At 45.4% G+C, this 23,398-nt stretch overlaps 1 protein-coding gene across 1 annotated transcript; it reads left to right on the top strand.

Moving 5' to 3' along the window:
• Positions 1-7,143: 7,143 nt before the first annotated feature.
• LOC144172361 (beta-1,4-N-acetylgalactosaminyltransferase bre-4-like) lies at positions 7,144-19,971 on the top strand. The gene is made up of 6 exons (XM_077701115.1): positions 7,144-7,192; positions 7,767-7,999; positions 13,776-13,942; positions 15,923-15,942; positions 16,079-16,202; positions 19,902-19,971. The coding sequence occupies exons 1-6, from the start codon at positions 7,144-7,146 to the stop codon at positions 19,969-19,971; spliced, it is 663 nt and encodes a 220-aa protein (XP_077557241.1).
• Positions 19,972-23,398: the final 3,427 nt, after the last annotated feature.

The raw sequence follows: 23,398 nt of genomic DNA, 5'->3' as shown, positions 1-23,398 counted from the left end.
GCAGGCACTAAAGCTTATTAGGCACGAAATACTTTTTTTTTGCCTTGTTACAGGTGGTAACTGTCCTAGGCAATATTCCGCTCTCTGCTCTTCGTCCATCAGCATTCTAATCTTCTTTTCGTCCCCTCGACAGCCTTGAAGTTAACTTCCCCTGTGATACCCTTAAATCCTAGGGCTTCTGGAAGCCCAATATTCCCTTCATGTAGATTTGGATGGATACCCTCACATTCTAACACTATGTGCCGCATAGTTTCTGTTTCTTTTCCGCAGAACACGCATACCCCATCATTTTGTGAATACTTCACCACAAAACTCTTAGTTCGCAGGCAACCTGCTCTAGCCTCAAAAAGCAAAGCACTGCCCTGGGAATTATCGTAGAAATTTTCCTTTCTGATGTTCAATTTCTCAACCCTGTGCATCTCTAACGACATTTTAGCCTCCATTTTTTCCCTCCATTTATTCGTTTCAATCTGCCTTGCCTCTTTTTTGGTTCCCTTGGCTGTTTTGGATTCCCCACTGTTCTTTCCGCATTTCATAGTTAGCCTTCTATTCTTTCTTAACCACTGCGTGTCCACGCTTTTCAAGTATAGGTACCTAAAAACCTTAGCTGCCCACCTTCGTTGGTCCATTGCCCTCAACCTCATCTCAAAGCATATTTTACTCTGAGCTTCTCTAACTTCAAACGACGCCCAGCCCATATCTCCCTGAACTGCTTCATTAGTTTTTTTTCCATGCGCGCCTAAGGCCAAACGTCCTACCGTTCTCTGGTTTACTTCAAGGCCTGATAGGACGTCTGATTTTAAGCAGAGTACAGCATTCGTAAACGTGAGACCCGGAATCATTCTCCTTTCCACATTCCTCTTACTACTTCATATTTGTTATACCCCCACAGAGCTCTATGCTTCATTATAGCTGCGTTTCGCTTTCCCTTAACCTTAAGTTGCTCCTCGTGAGTTCTTAAGTAGTTATCCCCTTCGTTTATCCACACTCCCAAATATTTATATTCCTTCACTCTAGGTAATTCGCCTTGCTGGATAGACACTATGTCAGTGGTAGCATCATTGAAAATCATTATTCCTGACTTTTCTGCACGGAAATTTAAACCGAGGTCGGTGGCTTCCTGGCCGCTAATGTTTATTAGCCGCTGCATATCGACAGGCATAGCAACATAGGCATCTTCTTTTTATCCTTTTTTACCTGTAACCAGGCTCCGCCTCTACTTTATTTCTGTCATTTTCACTACTTCAATTTGTGTGTGTCTTGTCGCTTGTTTGTTTCTTGCTATATGTTTCTTGTATTTTGTTTTTATGTAACTATCCGTGCGCCAGCACTCAGGCCTCTGGCTGTTCCTGGGCACGTAAATAAACATGATTGATTGATTGATTATTATTGTTTTTATTATATCACTATTAATATTATTACAGGCCCTCCCTTTGTATCGGGGCGTCGGTTGTCAGCGACCGACTTGGACGTTTTATTCTACTCCTTTGCGCTACCCTTAGCTAACCTCATGGATTTCCTCCTTCTATCTCTCCCCAGTTTTAAACTCCCATTTCTCCCTTATCCCTTTTCCGGTCTTGCACGCTTGTTTTTTCTCTTCCCCCCGCTGTTCTAAATTCTCGTCGGCTTGATTACTCCCCCTGCGTACCCATCTCTTGCCTACATTTCCTCCACCACCATTCCAGCCGCCTTTTGGTCACCTTTATGGCCTTGAATGTGAGGCTCGCCCTCACCGGAAATCCGAAAGCCTTTGTCAACGCATCTCCCCATCGCCACGCACTAACCCGTGGCAGGGATCGCCACGCCCGATCCCTGCCGCAGCACACACACGTTCCATCCTGTTCCCTGTAGATACCCGTATATGCCCGTGTTCTCAGACACACCACCCGTGCTTGAAAGAGCAACGCACTACCTCGCTTTTAGCAACAGAAACATTTCTTTCTATTTCTAGTTTCTCTGCCATATTACTCGATGATGATGATGATGATGATGCTTAGTGGCTCCCCCTTTGTAACGGGGTGGGGTTGCACAGCCGCCTTAGTCGCAACGCCACTGTACAATCACTTCGCCAAAAAATACAAAAAAGAATAATGTCAAAATAAAAAGAAAAAACTTTTACAAAATTTTTGTGCTAGTCTGACTTCTTTGTTCGCATGTTTTCCCAGATTGTTCTCTGCTCTTTTCCCACCAACATTCTAACCTTCTTTTACTAACCTCTACGGCTGTCCAATTCACTTCACCGCTGACCTTAAAGCCAAGGGCTTCCGGAAGCTGGATGGCTTCATCACTGAGGACTGGAAGGATACTTTTGCACTCCGTTACAATATGTCGCATGGTTTCTGGCTCATTTCCGCAGCCTGCGCATAGTTCTTCCTTTACCGGCTCGCGGATAAGCGTTTTTGTCCGCAAGCAACCCGCCCGGGTTTCAAAAAGCAATGCACTCCCTTTGGTATTATCGAATAATTTTTCCCTTGTGATCTCCTGCTACCCGATCCGGTAGATATCTAAGGACTTCTTCGCATCCATCCTCTTTTTTCAGGTCGTTGTCTCTGTTTCTTTCACTTCATTTTATATGCGACGGCATCTCATTCGCTCGCCTTGTCCCTCCATACGGCGTTGACGTATTCCGTCCACACCCCTCCCCCATTCTCCTCGCCGCGTGAGCTGCGCTCTCCGCCGCTCACCCCCTCTCCTCTCCGATAGCGAACACTCTCTCGCGAGGGGCATTGGATTGGATTCGATTGGATTGGCTTGGATTGGATTTGTATTGGATTTGGATTGGATTTGGGTTGCATTTGATTAAAGTGGATTGTGTTGGATTGTGTTGCGTCATAGCCGCGCCACGTTGCGTCATAGCCGCGGCAAGGGGTTCACGGCACGTTGCACGCGATGGGAGAATCAACCTAACCGAAACAACAACGGAACCCCCTATGCGTCGCATCTACACAGGGGTTCCCGCGAGGGGAGGTGGGAGTAATTTTTTTATTGCCTTGGTGGTTACCCCTGCACTTCCAGGTTTCATATACTTGGTCCTGAGCCTTCTGGTTCTTTTCCTCCATTGTGTTTCCACGCTTTTCATGTAAAGATACTGTAACACTTTGGCCGCCCATCTCTGACCATCCATATTTCTAAGTCGTTCTTCAAAAAAGTTTTGCTCTGTGCTTCTCTCACTTCGAAGGATGCCCATCCTATGTCTCCCTGCACTGCCTCATTTGTTGTTTTACTGTGTGCTCCTAATGCCAATCGACCTACGGCCCTCTGTTCTACTTCTAGCCCTGATTGAATCTCTGATTTGACACACACTACTGTATTTGAAAAGGTGAATGCTTGTACCATTACTCCCTTCCAGATTCCTCTCACTACTTCATATCTGTTATATCACCACAATGCTCTGTGCTTCATGATAGAGGCGTTTCTTCTGCCTTCCATTCTTAAATGCTCCTCATGATTTTTTAGATACGCCTGACCTTCATTTCACCATATGCCCAGATATTTGTATTCCGTTACCCACGATATTGCTGCTTTTTGAACGAATATCATTTCGTTACGAGCGTTGTCATCAAAAACTAGAACTCCCGACTTTGCTGTGCTAAACTCTAACAACAGTTCAGTGGCTTCTTCCCCGCAGATATCTGTGAGCTGTTGCATACACTGTTTGCTATCAGCTAGTAGTACTATGTCATCTGTATATATCAGTCCCGGGATATGTTGTTCCACTTCCTGTTCTTTGCAGCTATAACATAGATGGAAACCTATTTTACTGCCTTCAAGCTTTCTTTCTAGTATAGCCATGTACAGCATGAACAGCAATGGCGACAAAGGACAACCCTGCTTTAAACCTCTACTTGTGACTACCGGTTCTGTGCACTTTTAGATGCGACGCATCTCTTTCACTCGCCTTGTCCCTCCGGCGCCGTCCGGCGTAGTCCGCATCCCTCCCCCATTCTTCTCGCCGCGCCAGCTGCGCGCTAGCGCCGCTCTCACAGCAGCGCCATCTGCGTGTTAGCGCTCGCCGGCGCTCGCTCCATCACCGTGCGAGCTGTGCGTGGGTGCGGGTTAGCGTGCAGCTTGCGCTCGGTTAACACATGCGCATGCGCTGCTATGCGCTGCATATACACGCGATAACTGCGCCACTCCGCTCAGTCATTCCGCCGCCGCTCCGCCGATGACATCCTCCGATGACCACCGATGATTTGAATGGAGACTAACAGGCCTGCTATCGCGATGGTCGGCGCAACCGTAACAACCGCCGGCTGCCCCGATAAAATTTACACCATCTTCCCGCGAGGGGAACCATGGGGTAGATGCGACGCATCGGGGGTGAACATGCTGCGTAAAATATGGACACACAACAACAATGGACACGCTAACATAACGGAAACGCAACGGAAACCCCCGATGCGTCCCATCTACCCCATGGGTCCCCTCGCGGGAAGATGGTGTAAATTTTGGTCCCCCCCCGGTAATTTGCACCTCGCTCTCATTGTAAATTCCCTGCAACAGCTGTATAAAGTCCTAGCCTAATCCCTCCCGCTCAAGTATGCTCAATAGAAGTTCTCTGTCTACGTTGTCGTAGGCTCCCTTTATATCGAGAAATTATATCCATAGTGGTCGCTCCTGAGCCATTGACTCCTCTATGCACTGGGTTAGGACAAATAAATTGTCCTCTAAGCGTCTGTCTCGCCTGAAATCATTTTGTAGTTCTCCCAGTATGCTGTTCCCCTCTATCCACGCCGGTAGTTCCGCTTTTATGGCTTGCATGGCCAGCCTGTATGCCACTGAGGTAACTCAGGTAACTCAGGTTTTCCAGCGCCATCTATGAAAGCACAAGATAAACAAACAACCAAATGGATGTCTCCAAGGTGGTAGCAGGCCTGGTCAGCATAATATATTTAGTTTGGAGGCCCTGCACTGGATACGTCATTGCCGACGCGGCGAAACGAGATTGAGCGGGACAATTGAAATTTTGTGTCTGTAAATTCTCAGTGAATACAGCGTCATTTGCCAATGGACCAACTCCTTATGGCAGTGTAAAATCCCAAATACTTCGAATAAAACAAATTGGTAATTTCTCTTCATGTCCCCGTAAACTACACAACCTAACTTTTGTTCCTCAGGCTTATATCTCCCCCTCCCCGACAAATCGCAGTGTGTTGCGGGCCGTTATGGCGAACAGTATCCCATAGCGAATACTGTCTGTTTGTGCCTATGCTTGATATCATCAAGACAAGGAATGACACCAAAATGTTCCCTTTTTCGTGTTCCATCTTCTACACCCAAGTTTACTGCTCCGGACCTACTGGGTTTTGCTAGCTTTTCACATTCCCATGAAAGCTGACCATCCGGGAATTCGGGCTGCTGAAACTTCTCAACTTGCCAATTGAAACTAAATCCCATAAAATCATCACGTGACTTTGTAACGGCAGAACAAAAATATGATAAGACAATAGCATTCTTGACGAGATTTGCATGTCCAAATAAATAATGCAGCAATAGCTTAACGGGTTGTGGAGCGTACATACGAGAACTGGCGTCTCTCCCAAACTGTAAAGACAAATCTAAACATCCAATTAAAAATTAAACATACTTTCCAGCGAAACATTTTTGTTGTGCATTTCACGACAACACTTTGTGTAAACAGCGCACCTTCTGAAATATATCGCTCATACTTTCTTCATTGCAGAACTACGCAATTTGTCATTTTTGCTTTATATTTTGAACCGTGATTCTTGCCTGCGTTCAAGCATGCAGATGTGTGTGTCTATTCTTCAGTCTCTGCAAAATTTCTGCACTCGGCTATGCAGAAAATACCCAATGCGGTGGATCAGTGGCTAAGCGGTTGTGCCGCTGAGACGCAAGTGGCAGGTTCGATACCGGCAGCGGTGGCCGCTTCCTCATTGCAGGGAAAAAGCGAAAATGCTCATGTTTCCAGATACCGGGGCACCTTGAAGATGCCTACATGGTCACAATTTTTCGGCGCGCCTTAAAGCCCAGGTGAAACGTTTGCGCGTTCAACTGCATATTTTGAGTTGTTCAAATGCAGGAAGGGCTGTATTCTTGTATGTGTGAAAGTCATGCGACCAACGGAAGCCGCATCAGCCAATGAAAACACGTCTAGCTTATCCGAACAGAAATACGCCGTAAATGCGTAGGGTGCGAACTTGTATACCACATACAACTTAAGTGCTCCTAGTGTACATTGGAGGGTGGGCGTTGTATAAACGATCGACTCTGCGAGCATAATTAATGGCTGTGAGTCAATAATGACACATGATCACGTTTGCTTCTTCAGCTTTGCCGTTATGATTAGACCACGCACCTGCAAGACTTTTTTGTTGCTTTGAAATAAAAGGGGGGAGTAGAGCCTTTTTTTCCTTCATTTAGCATTATTTTTTGTAAGCTGCACTACGACATTGTTTATTATCCCGTGGTGAACTATTTTGTTTTTGGATGTTCGCTTAAAAACATGAAACATTCTGTGTCGCTCTACTCTGTGAAGAAGGATGACTAGCAAAGCGGGGCGCATACAAAGAAGCAGCACGAAACAAAACACGTTTCTTTGTTATTGGCGATTTAGCATGCTTCCTAGGTAATTAGCCCAAGGAAACTTGGGAGGACTCCAGTTTTAGTATTGGGTGCAAACATGGGGCTAATCGTTTTCCTCTCGCGTCGTATGCATCTTACTGCCTGCGGAACACACTAAGATCACTCGACGATGGTGTGAAGTAAACAGGTCGAATTGGGCCGTGAGACGACCACGTTTAAGTCTCCGCAAGCCCTTGAAGCTGAACAAGAATTATTGGCTCGCGTGGGCGTATCAAGCGCCCAAGTTGATCTTCGTACCGAGAGGTATTCGCAGCTTCTCGAATAGGTGGAGCTTGATGCTGAACCTTTATCAAGGCGTTGTAGTAGCGACCGCGCCGGCTGCATGTTCTGCGGTAAAGGCGTTGTTTTCGTGCTCATTAGCACTTGTGTGCGCGCGAACATTCCTTCAATTCCTGCTCTTCTTCCTCCCTGCAAGCGGTAGGCAGCCGTCCCATAGCAAGCGAACAGTGAACCTGCTGATAACGGCACTAGCGCCGTTATCAGCCCATTGCGGAACTTGTGAAAGAAGGGTCGGCAGTGGAAAGGGGGAACGGAGAAATGATGCCGAGTAAAGCGGCTTCGCCGGAAGGAGACCTGTGGGAGGGGGGTCAGACATATACAGCTTGGCTGTCAAGGGTTATCATTTCTCATGGAGTTCGGTTTCCTTCTTTTGAGCAACGCTTCAAAATTTTGGATGGCTTTTTTCACGCTCTTAAGATCGTTTCGCGCATAGCGCCGCATTTCTGAACCTATGTAGGGCGCCCAAAATTATGTACTGACCGCTGTGCTGCTACGTGCGACGCTTCCTCTTATTCGATTTCCGGCCTTGACCGGTGTGGATATTCCGCGGAGTTCCAGCGTCTAACTGGTACTTCATTGCTCTGTGTGGTTAAAAGGTGCTTAATCGTTCGTCATAATGTGTTCCTCTTTGGATAAAAAAAAAAGAAAAGCCGCCGCAGTCTGAGCTTTGTTTTCGAGTATTTCGAGTATTTCGAGCATTCGAGTATTTATACGTACACTAAAGTGGTCACGTAAGTACCCGCAAAAATATTAAGATTGGTTGGTGCTGTAGAGGCATTTGATTCACTACGTGTGAGTTGCATTTCTGCCGGTTTTTTTGTTTTAATTCAGACGTCTCATCAGGCATTTCTTGATTTGCTTCGCCTTTCCTTTCTTTTCAGTCGGGTACATTGGAATCAAGAGGAATGTATCCTCACTGGATGCCGTAGAGTCTGAGTTCCCGGATGTGAGGATGGGCGGATGCTTCCAGCCCAAGGAGTGCACGTCCAGACATCGGGTAGCCATTCTAGTACCGTACCGCAACCGCGCTGAAAACCTCAAAGTGCTCATCTACAATTTGCACAGGGTGCTTGCTACACAGCAGATTGATTACGGCGTCTTCGTCATAGAACAGGTGAGTTGTATCTGTTACTTTGTGGCATGCTATCACTACAAACTTACAAACAGAATGGAAATTCTATGGGATGGTTTCTAACGCAAAGTGAAAATTATCTGTGCTAAATCCCCTGAGAAAACTTTATATTATCGTACGTTGTTGTGGCTTAAGATATGGTTAATCTGCCTACTATAATACCCTAAGGTTATTTTCTTTCCTGTTTCGCGCGTCTTTCCAGTCATTGTTCTTTATTTTTCTTCTCGGCGCATAAGCGAAATACCAAAAGGGAAGTACCAAAGCACTCGCATAAAGACATTATTACCTTAGTTCAGTTCCGCGGACCTGCAGAGAACGCTGGTGTTAATAAACACGTCCGCAGGAAAAAGCATGGTTTACTATTATGGAGTTTTCAGCAGTGTCGGCCGTTAACTACAGTGAAAGACACTTCTATAGCGCCCATGGTAGTCAAAGTTTTATTATTGCCGATTTTACCTGCGGAATGCCATGCAGATTAAGTTAAGGTACGGACAATGCCACACCAGTCGCGGACAGTCTCTTGAAGCATGCACTACCTGTTCCCCCAAAGTTATTGGGAAGCGTGTTCCCGTCCACAAAGCGACACCAAACAACCACCAGCAATAAGCTTTGAATTTTGGTGTACTAAAGGACAAAGGCGATCATAAAGGTTACATTGAAGCGTGGTGAGGTAAAACCTCAGACAATTGGTCCGAAGAAGTGCATTATAACGAAAGTAACTGTTATTTTGTACATCCTTGCACTCTTTCGTTCGGCAAAACTGGGTTATAAACCAAAACGTAACAATTTCTTCAAACTGCATTCATGGACCCTTCTGAAGTATTGAGCTACATGAAACTTTTCGTGGCGTCGTTTTAAGTATAGCTTGAAAGTCGATGCACTCAGCGAGAAAATGCTTTGTAACAGTTTTACGCGCACAACTAAAACCAATGACCTGAATTCACCTTCACAAGAGCTGGTCTAGAATAAGTCAGCCGGAAATTGCCTTGAGTGCCACTGGGCCAGAGAAAGGAACATGAAAATGCGAGAAATAGTCCCACCCATTGTACTGCTTGGGTTTGTTGGTATCATGTTCGTGTATTTTTCTCGTGAAGCAATCACGCTAACTTCAGAAAATAGCAAGTTATAAAAACAGGGTCAAAAACAGGCACCACAGATTGTTACGCCAAGAAACCGGTAGTGTTTGGCCGTAATATGCAGTGCATATAAAAGGACTCCTATACTCTGTCAATCGGACATTGACGTTATTTATTGTTGCACATAAAATAGCTGTGTGTGTATTATTGTATCATAGTACGTGGAGTTGTCAGAAGACGGCTTATCTTAATTGAGCAATATAGGTGTCAGTGTGTCAGTGAAGGCAAACCCCTGTCATGCCTAAACGCAGTTCTTTTTTCTGGTTTATTTTGCCGGAAGACTTATATGAGGGGGTAGAATGAGGTGATGATGAAGAAAGTTGATTATACTGTTACGACACTGAATAGCAGCGCCGTTATATGACAAAAAAGTATCTAATATGTGCGAGATTCTATATTTCTCGCTGGAAAGGAGCTCATGCTTCGACGAAAGAGAGGATAAGAACAGCAGCACAGGCCACTGGTCCTATTTTTCTTGTCGTCTGTTTACCCAAAGTTTTAGTTGCTTTCCTTTCAACAAAAAAGCTATACTATTTCGGGAAATTCGTTACCGAGAAAGCGACCTCGTTGTTTCGCTGCTGAAATAAAATGATTTCAGAAAGTTTGTATCAATCAATCAATCAATCAATCAATCAATCAATCAATCAATCAATCAATCAATCAATCAATCAATCAATCAATCAATCAATCAATCAATCAATCAATCAATCAATCAATCAATCAATCAATCAATCAATCAATCAATCAATCAATCAACCAATCAATCAATCAATCAATCAATCAATCAATCAATCGATCAATCAATCAATCAATCAATCAATCAATCAATCAATGAATCAATCGATCGATCGATTAATCAATCAATCAATCAATCAATTAAAATAAATCAAACGCCAATAACGAAATGAACTGATCAATCAATCCATCGATTGACCCATAAGTTAATAAATGAACACATGAATCAGATTGTGAATGAATCAATAAACGAAATATATGGATCAGCCAATTCATTAATCACTGAAAAAGTAATCGATTATTCGGTCAATATATACACCTAGCAATCAATTATTGCAGCACCCAAGCGCAATGCAGTGCTGTTGCCCGCACCACACATTTGAAGCAGCCGAGGCTCTAAGTGTAAAACAAAGGTTGCAACAGAATATGGTACCTCACGCGCACGCACATACAAATGGCACATAAGCAGCAGAATAGTATGAAGTACAAAGCTAGATTCCTGTAGCAATAACTATTATTGGAGTGAAGTTGTGCCCTACACTAAATTCTAAGAACAACACCAGTGTCAAAAAAGCAAATCATCGAGGTGACGTGCCCAGACGAACGTCAGAAAAACATCAGAACATTATATTCAGCGGTTTAGCACACCTAACCTGCTGTGGGGCATGAGTGAAAGGTTGCCGATGAATTTTGACGACCAGGGGATCTTCAACGTGCAGAACATAGGCGTTTTCAATTTTCGACTCGATTTAGAAAGTATCCACCGTGGTCGGAATCAAACCCGCGCGTTTGGGTTCAGAATCGAGAATAATATCGATCAAAGAGCAGTACAAGTTATTGACCACAGGATAAAACCGTTCCGCTATCAAACACGGTTGTGCGGTGTGGCATACGTAAAAATTGTCAAAGCTCGAAACACAGGATTATATAGCCGGGTGTGGCCAGGCGCTAATAACAAAAGGCAAACTGGGCATGCTTGGGGCAATATCACTCCAGCAGTATTCGATGTGCAGAAATTTATTGAAGCATGAATTCTAAGGCCATGAGCACTAAGGCATGAATGACTAAAAAAGACAATAGAATATAACTTAGAATAGAACTTTATTGTTATTGTTACAGAATGGTACATCACTAGAATATACTTAATACAGAAATGGGTCACAGAGTAATAAACTGTATTGGCACCCCTTGTTCGTGATAGCATACACTGAAATAGCTTCATTGCAGCTGCTAGCATGAATGATACCTAATAAATGTAAATCCACATTCCAACAATAAAACCAGAAAATGCTTTATCACGGGGCATTGGAGCATGCCAAAGTCGAGGCAGAGCATTTTTCTGCAACACACTAAGCAGCGGTGATTGAACAGGAATACTTTTTGTGCAACTGCATCGCAGCGGTCTTGGATGTGGTTTTACAATGGATTACTGGTGCCCCATCACGGTTTCTCTGTCGCTAATGCACTGGACTGCCGAGCCGAAGTGCATGATTTTGGTTTTGGCAACGCCGGCTATTTAAAAGACCACAGTCCTTCTCGGGCTAATGAAATACTAAAACTTTGGTTTTTTATCCACCCCTCCATTCAGCCACCGGATCAAAACATAAAAGAATTTTGGAAAGGTAAGTTTATACCGGCCAAACGTTTCAAAACCACTAAATGGAGCACCATGATTCGTGCTTACATTGTTGAGCAAAAAGAAAACAGGCACATCTGCGACATAACATTCAAGGGTAATTGGTGCTGAGCAGTGTATTTGTAATTTAACATATATGTGGGCTTGATATTTGTAACATAAAATACAAAATACACGTTAAAAACAATATTTTGACCACAGAATAAAAAAAAAAACTGGCCCGCAAGCCTAGATCTCACGTCGGCATTTCAGGTAAGAGGATGTTCCAATAGATGGTGCGGAATCAATGGAACACAATAAAATTGATTTCACTTGCGCAATCCACCCCCGCGTCTATGTGGGGAGAGTTAGGAGGGAGAAGACGTGTGAGAAGTGGGCGGAGGGAGGCATTCCCTTGTCAGTAGCGGCGGAAGGCTATGATCTTTCGACATTATCAGCCAAGTGACCAGATTTGCGGGCAATTTTCTCTGATGGAGGCGGAAAACGATAAGCACCGTGTGTTGAGATTTCAGCACATGTTCTAGATCCAAAGGACATAGCCGTAACGCTGTCCGTATAGCACAGCTGTTGCTTTCCAATGTTTAAGCGGAATTTGAAAACCTTCCTTTTTGCTGTTGGCCCATCTGGCGGGGACCTGGGACGCCACGTGTGCGGGAACGTTGCCTCTCAACGTTCGCAAATGGATAGCGCCAAATCGGTCTGTGCAGCCTCAGAGGTTGCGCATACATACATAGGTGTATACAGAAAAGAAGGACGCTCTAGGCACCGGTAAGATAACACGTCAATTATAGCAAGCTTGGGAAATGAATTCCGAAATAATCTTTAAGGTTGACGGCACATACGTAACATGCGTCTTGCCATTTATCGACATTTGTTTTCGACATGCACTATGATCACTGCGTTATAACCCCACCTGCCGTTTTTACCGCAGGTGGTCCATGCTCATAAAAAGTGACAAGTGGCATATAGGCCGCAATTATCTTTCGGATAGCTACTGTTTGCGGGTATCATTTGTGGATCACAGTGTGCGCCATACACAAATGAGAGTACACATGATTTGGCTGGAGGTGCAAGAACACTCCGAGATGTCTGATTTGATTTAGTGAAATTACGTTCTCTGCGTAGCAACGATACATAAAATGGGAATAAAGTTTAATATAAGTCATATCCCTCGAATAAATAATGTTCTGCAGAAAAGGATTGATCTTGGAAAACCTGTACACTTTTGCCCTAACCATACTCCCGTGCGTGTGTTGTGTTTGTATTTCCGCGTTTTTCACTTTTCGTGTGTGTTTCTCCGTTGTTGAGGTGTGTGGGTGGGTATTTTTGTGTCCTTGTGTGTCTCACCCATTTTCGCTCTTCTCATGTTCATACGGAGTAGCAAGCCAAACTCGCTGCCAGACGGTTATTAAGGCATACATTCTCCTCCTATAACTCGTAGGTATTGATTGTGTTGCATTGCTGCTAGCAGTCCAGTCTTTAATCAGCTCCATGAGCACTTTCGTTTATTCGAAAGCTGTGGCTATCTTTGTATTTTTTCCATCTAATTTCTTTGTAATTTCTATATATTCCTTTCTTCTAACGCCGGAACTGAAGAGAGGACCGTATCAATTGTCCGACATTTATTAGTTCACATGACATAGCAAGAATACATTGCAGGCGAAACACCCATTTTGGCGGGCGCTGATGAGCGACCGTGTCACGCCACTATAAAAATTAACGCAGTCTAAGAAGCTTTGCAGCTGCAACAGTGAAGGAGATGATGGCGGCGCCTGATAGACGAGGTGATCGCGGCCACATCTCTTCCCTTTGATCGTCCCACGTTTTGGCTGCGCAGCAGGATGCCAATCACGGCACCTGCGCTGTTTGTTGTCCCGCAGCAGATACCGTTAGTTCAACCTGCGCACATTACCCGTGACGTTGTCGATCCGGCATCAAGCGAAGTTTTACTTTTGGCATCGTTTCTTGCTCCGTGATGGAGATGTACTAGCGGCCGTGCCTGCCGTTACTGATTATTTAAGAACAGGCGTATTAACACTGCTTAAACGGGATCGTGAAGTCCTGCTGATCCTCCATTTAATTTTTCCTCCGTGCTTGAAGTTCTTCAAAAACCCTATTTGTATCCAGCACAGAACAGCACTGCGTGATTTGCTCGCCCCATGACACAACTCCCTTCCGACAGTTCGAAAACAATCCCCAAGAAGAAAAACATATCTAACAAAACGCCATACACTTCTTTTTTTTTTTTCAGGGTGACGACCAGGACTTTACCCGAGCCAAGCTCCTGAACGTGGGAGTGAAGGAGTCGACAATACTTCACGAATATCAGTGTTTCGTCTTCCACGACGTCGACCTTGTACCAGTGGATGACCGCAACGTGTACACCTGCCCTGAACACCCACGGCACATGTCCGTCAGGTTAGTTGTATTGTATTTGGGGCACGCATGCAATGCTATAGCATTTCTGATTCTCATAGTGTATTGGCATATGCACTCCAAACACGTCTGTCTCATCAACAGCTGGCTAAGAAAACCAAATATAAAAATGAGCCGCAAACAGTAGTAAAAACATTACCCTAACTCCAATTGAATTGGTGTCCAGCCATAAATTTCAATTGATTACGAAAAAACTAACGCAGTCTGCCTGGAAGAGAAAACGAGATAAATGCATATTTGGAACAATGTGATACCTTTTTATGACTTTAAAATGGCACTGAATCTTAAATTGTTGCAATGAACCAAGAAATCGGTCTCATTACTTGTACGCACCCGCGGCGGAGGCCCAGTGTTTAAGCCCGACTTCGCTCAAAATTTTGACATCTTGAAAATGTCATTTGCGTATAGAGTGCCTAAAAAGATTGCAAGAAACAAATCATCAGAGCTGAAATACGGGTGCACACGGCGTAAACGACCATCAAATATCGGGTATTTTGAAGCTGAATGTGAGAGGAACGAGGCCGTTATGGCCCGGCTGAAGTGACACTCCAGCCAGCCCAGCCGGCGAGCAAGCGGCCGCAAGCGGCCGGCCGGCCGATGCAAACCTGCGCGCAACGCTTCATCCTCGCCACAGCCTATGGAGAAGCCCGCCCAGCGCAGCTCGACCGGCTCTCCGGGCTAGCCGTAGAAAAAGCGTAGGGCCGGCCGGAATGTCCCTTCCGCTTCAAGGCTGTTTGCGCGATCCGCCGGCAGGTGCACCATCGCCTGCGACGTAGCTATTTTAAACGTTCAGAACTAATTAACAACGCTTTTCACGGGGCTACCAGTCATGCCCCAGTTTGTTTGGTGGTACGTACTGTACGTTCAAAGCAAATTTGGCCAAGTTCAAATTTAAGTGCAGTTGGCCCATAGAGTTTTTCTGGTAACTCGGCAAGTCGTGTTACTTCAATTTTTCTGAGAATGCGAAACAGGAAAACGCGCGTGGCCATGGCACATGGTAAGATCCTCGGAGGTGTAAACACATACCAGTCATTTCAATACGCCGTGCCTTATAGACCAAGTGTAGCATTGGCGTGTAAAGCACTTTGCAAGTATGTAAAGTACTTCTTATGGGTACAAGTTTGTAAAAATCGAACCTATGATCCCTTGCGGATGGGAAACCCGCTGGTGCCAATATTATGCAGGGAGAGACGTGCAGTAGACTCAAGTGAAAGCCAAGCGGGAAGAGGGGAATTAACTCCCACCTGCCCTTCTGGTACTGGCTCACTGGCGGCAACAAACTCTCTATTGATGTGCCTTTACGCAGCTTCCGGCTGAATTGAGGGTTGCCGGGAAAATCTACAGTCTACAGTCGGGCAGAAAAGAGCCCCCCCCCCCCCCCCCCCCCCCCCCTTAAAAAAAAAGAACAGGCTAGCCTTCTGACACATTTCTATCCGGAGCATATTTTGAAACCCTCCCAATGTTTAGAACAGATTAGATGCAGATTGTTCGTGAAAAGAGCTGTAGTATTGTGCATAGAGAACAAAGACAGAGTACCACTTCGAACAACGTATTTTAAGGGGAATCTTTCTCGGGCTCTTGGGCAAAAGCAGCCTTCCGTCGTCTGTTTTTTGCTCCTAATGTTCGCCGACTTTAGAGTGCACTCTAGATGGAACTATGCGATGTGAACTTGTGAAGTGTATTGCTCAGGAACGTGACAGTGTGCAGGTAACCATAGCTGTAGTCTTTGAGACGGTTGCAGGTCTCTTTTAAGGACGCTGGAAACGCAGCGCGCGTGATACGTTGAATCAGTGAGCTTCATTACAAACTTATGGCTTGTGTACGTCCTTTATTCAATAATCGTGCGAATTGTACGCTCATTGCAAAAACATGAAATTGGCTTGTTAATTGCCAAACGCAAATTACGTGGACTCCTGATTGCGGCGTTATAGACCCCTTGTTGTCTTTAACACGCACCCAGAGCTTTGACACATCGAGGTTCATGTTTTGAACATTCACTGCAGATACTACATCAAAACTGATTCTCTCAAGCCAAACAAACTTGTTTTTAGTCTCGAATGTCTTGCCGGATTCACGCTCATGTGCATGCTCCTACATACGCTGATATGCACCATTTTGGGATCCCGTACGAGAGGTTTTTTGGTGGTGTGGGCGCTGTCAACAAGGAGCACACGATGCAGCGGAACGGCTTCTCCAATCGCTACTGGTACTGGGGAGGCGAAGATGACGATATGGCTTACAGGTAAATTATTTGCCTTTTGCTTTGTATACTATTGTTTTCTAATAAAAAAATTGGCCGCGTATCTGCTCTTTTCGTTGCAAATGTCGTCAAAAGACGATAGTCTTTGTAGACATTTGCCAAGGAAATGCCCCCCTTCGCTTTCCCGCTCACCTCTCATGCTGTTCCTGTTCCGTCGCGCTTAACCCAAGGTAAACACACGAAAGGTTTGCTCAAGGCGATTTGAATTTACCGCGTTCCACTGCTACAGGCGGCGTTCCTCGATGCCAGCGCTGCAGTAGGGCAGAGACACGCGTGAATCGAGGCGGCCGACTTCAAGGTTTATAGAACCGCGTTGCCGTGCTCCACGTGCGTTCCAAGCAGAACGTGAAACATAGCTAGTGGTACCTTTCTTTTCTGTTGCCGCGTGATTTCTCATATGCCGCCAGGAGGTGGCGCGGGCAACACCGGGTGGTACGCGTTGTTCTGCAGTAGATGTAGAATATCATTTGCTATCGAAAAACCAGGTATCCACGAATTTTTAAATAAAGGAACACTGTAAATATCCCTTGTGTACTAATTTCTTGTCTTATATTTGCGTAATGTATTCTTCTTGTTCAACAAAGTTGACAAGTATGAACATATAAACCGGGCTGAAACATTTACATTTGGCTGTGAGTATATAAGACTATTGCGCAGTAAGCATTTTACTTTGACCGGGTGGCTGAATCGGATTACAGACAGACAGACAGACAGACGGACAGACAGACGGACATGCAGACAGACCAAAATTACGGGGTTTACGTAGCCCAAGAAAGACTATCGTCTTGAATAGAAATAAAATGGCTTGCGTGTACCCCTCTCCACCAGAATGAGCTAAACAAGGCATATGTTTTGTTAGCGTGCCACTAAAATGTCCCTTGTCAAATCGCTTTGAAACCAGATTGGAAAATGGTTTGCTGTATTCACAGCGTAGGGTAAATAAAGCAAGGGTGCCGATGCTTCTGGATATTGATGCATATAGCAGATGGGTATTTTGAGTCCCCTTCGGTTTCGCTAAGGGTCCGAAAAACCAGGAGTAGTGGAGAAGGGCGGTCCTTACCAAGAAGCAGCAAGCAGCAAATCTCAGCCACTAGCACATTGTGTTATGACGATGATTCTTTCTCCAGGAAGCGCTCCCTCCTCGTTAAAGGCTTGACATGATTCTAACGTAAAAAGATTAATGCCAGTCATGACTAGTAGACGGCATTGCACTCTGTACGTCGTAGAAGAATGGCAAATTGGGCTAGTTGGTGTAAAGTAATGAAGGTCAGAATAGCGCCAGATTGACGTGGGTAAGCGGAAACAAGGACGGCGCATGACAATGGTTTTGACTGGCGGTACAAGGTTATACGTCGCAACATTCCTTCTTTGTCTTTGGCGCTACAGAGAATGTGACAATATGACGGCGAAAATAGGCAGTTAAATTATTTTCATTTAGAACAGCGCACAACAGATGTTTTTCGCTTTTTGAATGTAATGTCTGCCGATAAGGGTACGTAAGAGTCCGCCCTAGCCCTTCACAAAAATGACAAATACCCCTAGAACTTCTTATGAGGAAGGGATTACGCATGATGGAGTGCCATTTACGTGATGCATGACGTCCTATTACGCAGGCATGAGTATGAAGGAGTGTTCTATTGCAGAATGTGTTGTATAGTTATTGTTGTGATCCTGTATATTTTGCGTATTTTTCTTTTCCGGGTTTCTGAACCGGCCCACACGAGAATTTGCACTGCCCCGCAAGCGGCAACTTAGACGATACTCTAACTTTTACTTGCGTAATTCGCATTGTCAGATTACTCATGATGAGATCAGTACATGTCTCTAACATATTTTTCGGTCTAAGGCCAGAACGAAGTCCTAAAGGTCACATTTATTCCTTCTCCCCTTGCGTCTTTTTCTTCTGTTGCTGTCACTCAGGACACCCGCTTTGGCATCGCGAAGCAATAAGGACAACTAGCGATGATGTACTTTGCGACTCGCCTAATTGGTACTTCTGAAATTAACAGGCCCACATTGTTAATGTATGCGTAAGTGTGTCACAAACGTCTGGTCAGGCTGGTATTCTTGGGACGTCCGCCATTACTGCTTCCTTCTTCCTCGGAATAAAGAGGTGTCTTGACGGCTGCGCTCACTCTCGCACGCGCACCCGGCTCTCGGGTCAATGAAAGCCATCGTAGCCGCTGGTATTCCCTTCGATCATCTAAGTAGGTGATTATGGAGGTGCGTAGGCCAGCAGGGGCAGTCACTTGGAAGTCGGACTCATGAATCACTACAGGCAAATCTAAGCTCGACGTTCAAGAAGTTCAAGAACCTCAGAGTAAAATGTTCTTAGAGGAGGTTGAGAGCAATGAATCAACGTAGGTGGACAGCTGAAGCTTTTAGGCACCGATATATGAAAAGCGTGAACACGCAGCGGCTAAGGAAAACTAGGAGGCTAACGATGAACTAAGCAAAGAAGAGTGGAGAATCAAAAACAGCTACGGTAACCAAAAAAGAGGCAAGGCAGACAGAAAGGATAAATTGAGGGAAAAATGGAAGCTAAAACCCCCTTAGAGATGTACAGGGCGGAGAATTCGGACATCAGAAAGGAAACTTTCTACGATAATTACAAGGGCAGTGCTTTAATTTCTTATGCTGTAGCCGGATGCTTTAGAGCTAAGAGCTTTGTGGGGAAGGATACACAAAATAAGAAGGTATGCGTGGTCTGCGAAAAATAAATAGAAACCATGCGCACATAGTATTGGAATGTGAGTGTATTCACCCGCACCTATTCAAGGGACATATTGTGCTTGCAGAAGCCCTATGATTTAAGGGTAGTGTTGATTCCCGATCTCGGAATGGGGCGCGTGTGCGGCCATTTTTGAAGAGGAGGAGAAAGAAGTGCGCGGATGTTGGGCTCGCGCTTGTGTTTCATCATAAGAGGACATAAAAGTGGAATATGTTCCGAACGGTAGCATGGCGTCGGGCCATCTCGAGTTAATATTTCTGGTGCTGTGAAACCCGGGAAGAGAGGACAAGCTCTGCCGTCAGCGAGGCGCTCTTCGTGGAGCCGTCGCAAGACTCCCCAAGGCAGCCACCAAACCGAACCCGAAGTCGCTGTCCAGAACGCTGCTCCCTTGTCAGCGTGGCTGCTCTCTTCCGATACCTGGAGAGACGAATGACCTGCGGAGAAAATGGCGTACATTTTTATGCCCTGGATGGCCACTGGGACGTGCTCGAGTTCGAGAGCCCACCACTATGCATCGCGGTCGTACTCCACACCAGTGTCTTCTGGGAATAATGGCTCCCAGCCCCAGCGTCGTGCTCCTGATTGGTCCGTGTTTTGCGGGTGCTGGTTTTGTTGGCGCTAGGCGTGGAAGCCAGCATCAACAAATGCGGCGGATCTAGCGTGGGTCATTTTCTTGGTTTGCGGCACCAGAGCTTAAGCTTTTAGTTGCGATGTATAGTGTTATAAGAAAGAAATAACAAGCAAAAAGACCGAGAAGCGTCCGGTATCGGCCAGGTTTGAGGGTGGGCTTGCCCCACGTGAGGAGCTTGAAAAAAAAATACGAAGAATAAATACCGAGCACACGTGAGCGTGCGCCTCGTGAGGAGCGCCCGGCGTCGGCCAGCTCGACCTTGCAAAACACTCTGCCCGGGGCATGTGTCGTGATTTCCTCCGTGCTGTTCCCTCGCCAGTTCACCCCCGTTCGCGCCTGAAGTGGGTAGCCCATACGCCGGGTACGCGCTACAGACGCGGAGTTCGTGAACTCGGTTGCCGTGAATTGGAGCGCGTGCGAACGCTGTGCATTTTTGGGGAGATTTATCTATGTCTGGGAAAAATAAATGAGGCATTGAATGGAAACGCTGTGGACTTTTTGAAACAATCAGGGCCTGCCAACCATGGAGAACCTTTAGCGGCAAGGTCGGCAATCCACGTCAGTTGCAACAGCCGGGTCTCCGACGAAGGGACAGAGGCCACCAGGTCTGCTGTCTGCTTAAGCCTCGCACCACCAGTGGAAGCTGCGGCAATTTTAAATGCATAGCATTTTAGTAACTCACAATGTCACGCGGCGTTGGCGAGCCTTGTCGTAGTCCGCAGGTGCGCCTTGTCGTAGTCCGCAGCCAGGCCACTACACTATAAAAGAAATAACAGTTTCCGGCGCCCGGTTTCAAACCCATGACGCCGCGGGCGGAACGCAAGGTGCCCGGCGCACTACCGACTGAGCACGAAACCGACACAGATTTCGATGCACCGAACGCGCCTTATATCCTTCACTCATTTCTGGTTTGTTTCGAAAGCGCCACAAGTTGTCCCGCGCCTCCGAAAGATGGCGACACGGGTCCCGCGATCGAGAGATACGACTTGCCGGCGCACCCCCTCGGAAATGCTGTGCATTTGATCTTTACTTGTCTTCGGGGCACCGACAGGAAAGAGGGCTTTTTCATATTTTGTCGTTCTTTTCCTGTGGCGTGCCTTTCCTTTTCGGTGCATGAGAATGTGTGCCAAGGATGACCTGTTTTGGAGTACAGAATTAACGACTGCCTCGGCATTAAAGCATTTACACCCTCTTACCATCAAGCACCCCCCTTGATCAGCGGCTACCGGCCCGATTCAGTTAGGGAATTCGATTGAGAAGTCCACGGTGGTTAGAAATAATTAAAGAGTAGCACGCTGTCTGAAGCATCATTGACTTCAAGAAGCATCACTACAAAGCTTCTTTAAATCAATATTTCGCTTAAAGCTGGATTGGACGACATTCGTTTCGAGTTTCCGCCACGCGGACAGCCAAATGGAACACCTCTTGTAAGATAGAGCATGATGTGCGAAATTTTCCCCAAGTTACGCGCAACCCGCGCAACGGTGTGTCGCAGAACACCACGGCGTTTCCTTTGTCGAAGAATTTGCACTAATGATTTTCAATGCTTTAGTAAAGTGCTGCCCGCGCATGCCACGTTGAAGAACTTACCTAGACTTGTCATGTTTGTTATGATGTACTACTTTCCGTTAACAAGGATATCCCGTCCTAAATATCAGTGCGAAGCCTTTCAAATGGCGACTTATATACGGCATTTTTCACTAAGTTTTCCTGACCTAACAAATGCCGAAATCTATCTTTTAGGAGGTGGCGGCTCTTGGGAGCATGGAAGCAGCGTTATATGGAGGATGGGCTGAACAGCCTACATTACAAGCGGCTGGGTTTCGTATTCAAGAAGCTGTACACGTGGATTTTCGTCGATTTACGAGAACCCCAGTGATATATTCATGCGACTACAAAAAGTCAGTGTTTTTTTGCTGTCACCTTCGAATTGTGACAGCTGATGAACAATTTCACTCGTCATTCCAACTGGCAATCGACAAAACAGCAGTACATCAAGTTAACAGGCGGCTTGGCAGATCCTCTTCAGTGTACAGCACGGACTGTGCCAACACCACGTCGCGTGAAGACATGCTACAAAGAAATTTCAACTCAATCATTTACCGCGCACCACGGTCGAGTTTGACTTCCAATATCACGTGCCGCAACATCACGCGGCCCTTGTGAAACTTGCAGCTTCCGCCACGGCTTGGATTGTGCCTTATCATGTGCAGGAGGACTCTTCACGTCATACTGGCGATGTTACAGCGGGCTTCAATGATTCTTGCCCGTATTATGCCTCATAAATAATTCCCGTTGGACATTTTTACTCGGAAAAACCTCTTTTGTGATACCTATAGAGAGCTCTAGCGCCACACGCGACGGGGTGCTGGAAAACTTCCCGTGGGGCTGATTTCTCGCATGGTTTCCCGTTATTGCCTTTGAGTGCTGTTATCTGTGATATTTCTGATCATGCTACCAATCAAGTGTAACTGTTTGAGAAAATAACACTCGCGGGACGTTTTCTGACCTCCAAATAATTGATCTCAGTCTATTCATTTAGTAGGCTTTTGTTTCTGACTTCAACGCACCCTAGCTCCCACTGTCGAGGTTGAAGTCTGTATGAGGGCGATGTCGACCTGACGTGCTGGGATGCTCATAAAGCTTCAAAGCTTCCCACGGCCACTTTGTTTATGTAAAAACAATGACATATTTTTTATTTATTTATTTCCAAATACTGTTGGCCTTTCGGCTGTTACAGGGGTGGGACATACTAAGAATGTCAAACATCAATACATTCAAATCATAATCAACAAATCAATCTTGAGATGTTACATGGCATACATTCGAAACACCGACATTGAGGTTAAAGGAAAAACAGTGCAGTCGTAGTAAGCACACAGACAAATTACAATAATCAAAATAGCAGACCATGCTTACAGAAAAAAATCTTTGAGCCATTCCTCAAATTTATCCAGTGAATCACAATGCACCAGTGGTAACGGCAAAGCATTCCACTGACGAATTGTTTTTGGAAAAAACGAATTCGCATATACATTGACACGTTGTTGCGGCTCTTCATATGAGTAATCATTTATACCTCTCAGGTTTCGTCCGCGGCGTGGCGTTAAGTATTTTGTTGTGTTTATGTTTAATCTATTTTTTGACAATAAAAATAAGAACTTCATCCTTCCCAATTGCCGACGTTCGGCTAAAGTGGGCAGTTGAAGAGAGCGTAACATTTCTCTTACTGATTCGGTCGAAGAGTACTTTGAAAGAATAAACCTGGCAGCTCGCCTTTGTACTCTTTCTAGCATATTAATGAGGCCTATTTCCGAGGGATCCCATACAATGCTGGCATATTCTAATGTTGGCCGAATATACGTAAGATATGCTGCTAGATTAACGGGAGTCGTAGAAAGTCCTAATTTTCTTCGCAGGTACCATAGTTTCCGCTCCGCCACAGTACAAATGTTTTCCAAATGGGCCCTCCAATTTAGATTCAAAGATTCAATTTAGATTCAAACACATCAAATTTCCCTCATGAGCGAAGAAAATGTAGTATCACTGGGGAGTGGCTGAAAAGAAATATTGAGACCCAGAGCTTGTCGAATGTCCCTCATGAACGCATCAAAGATATCAGGGTTACATTATAAGAACTAAATAGTTCTATGGGAATACTATAACCCATTTTATGGCTAAGGATTAATATAAGAAATGTTTTGGCAGATGCCATGCGTGATTTTTCAGTTATGATTGCCGGGATCTCTGCGTATAGAAATATCAAAATAAGCAAAGGTAATTTGAATGGCACGCTACAATACCGACGTCGCTGGA

This window comes from Haemaphysalis longicornis, unplaced genomic scaffold, assembly GCF_048455015.1.
Source record: "Haemaphysalis longicornis isolate Haplotype H1 unplaced genomic scaffold, Haemaphysalis longicornis Haplotype H1 scaffold_20, whole genome shotgun sequence".
NCBI lineage: Eukaryota > Metazoa > Arthropoda > Arachnida > Ixodida > Ixodidae > Haemaphysalis > Haemaphysalis longicornis.
Note: the sequence above shows the minus strand (reverse complement) of the source record. Positions and strands in the feature narration are given on the sequence as shown.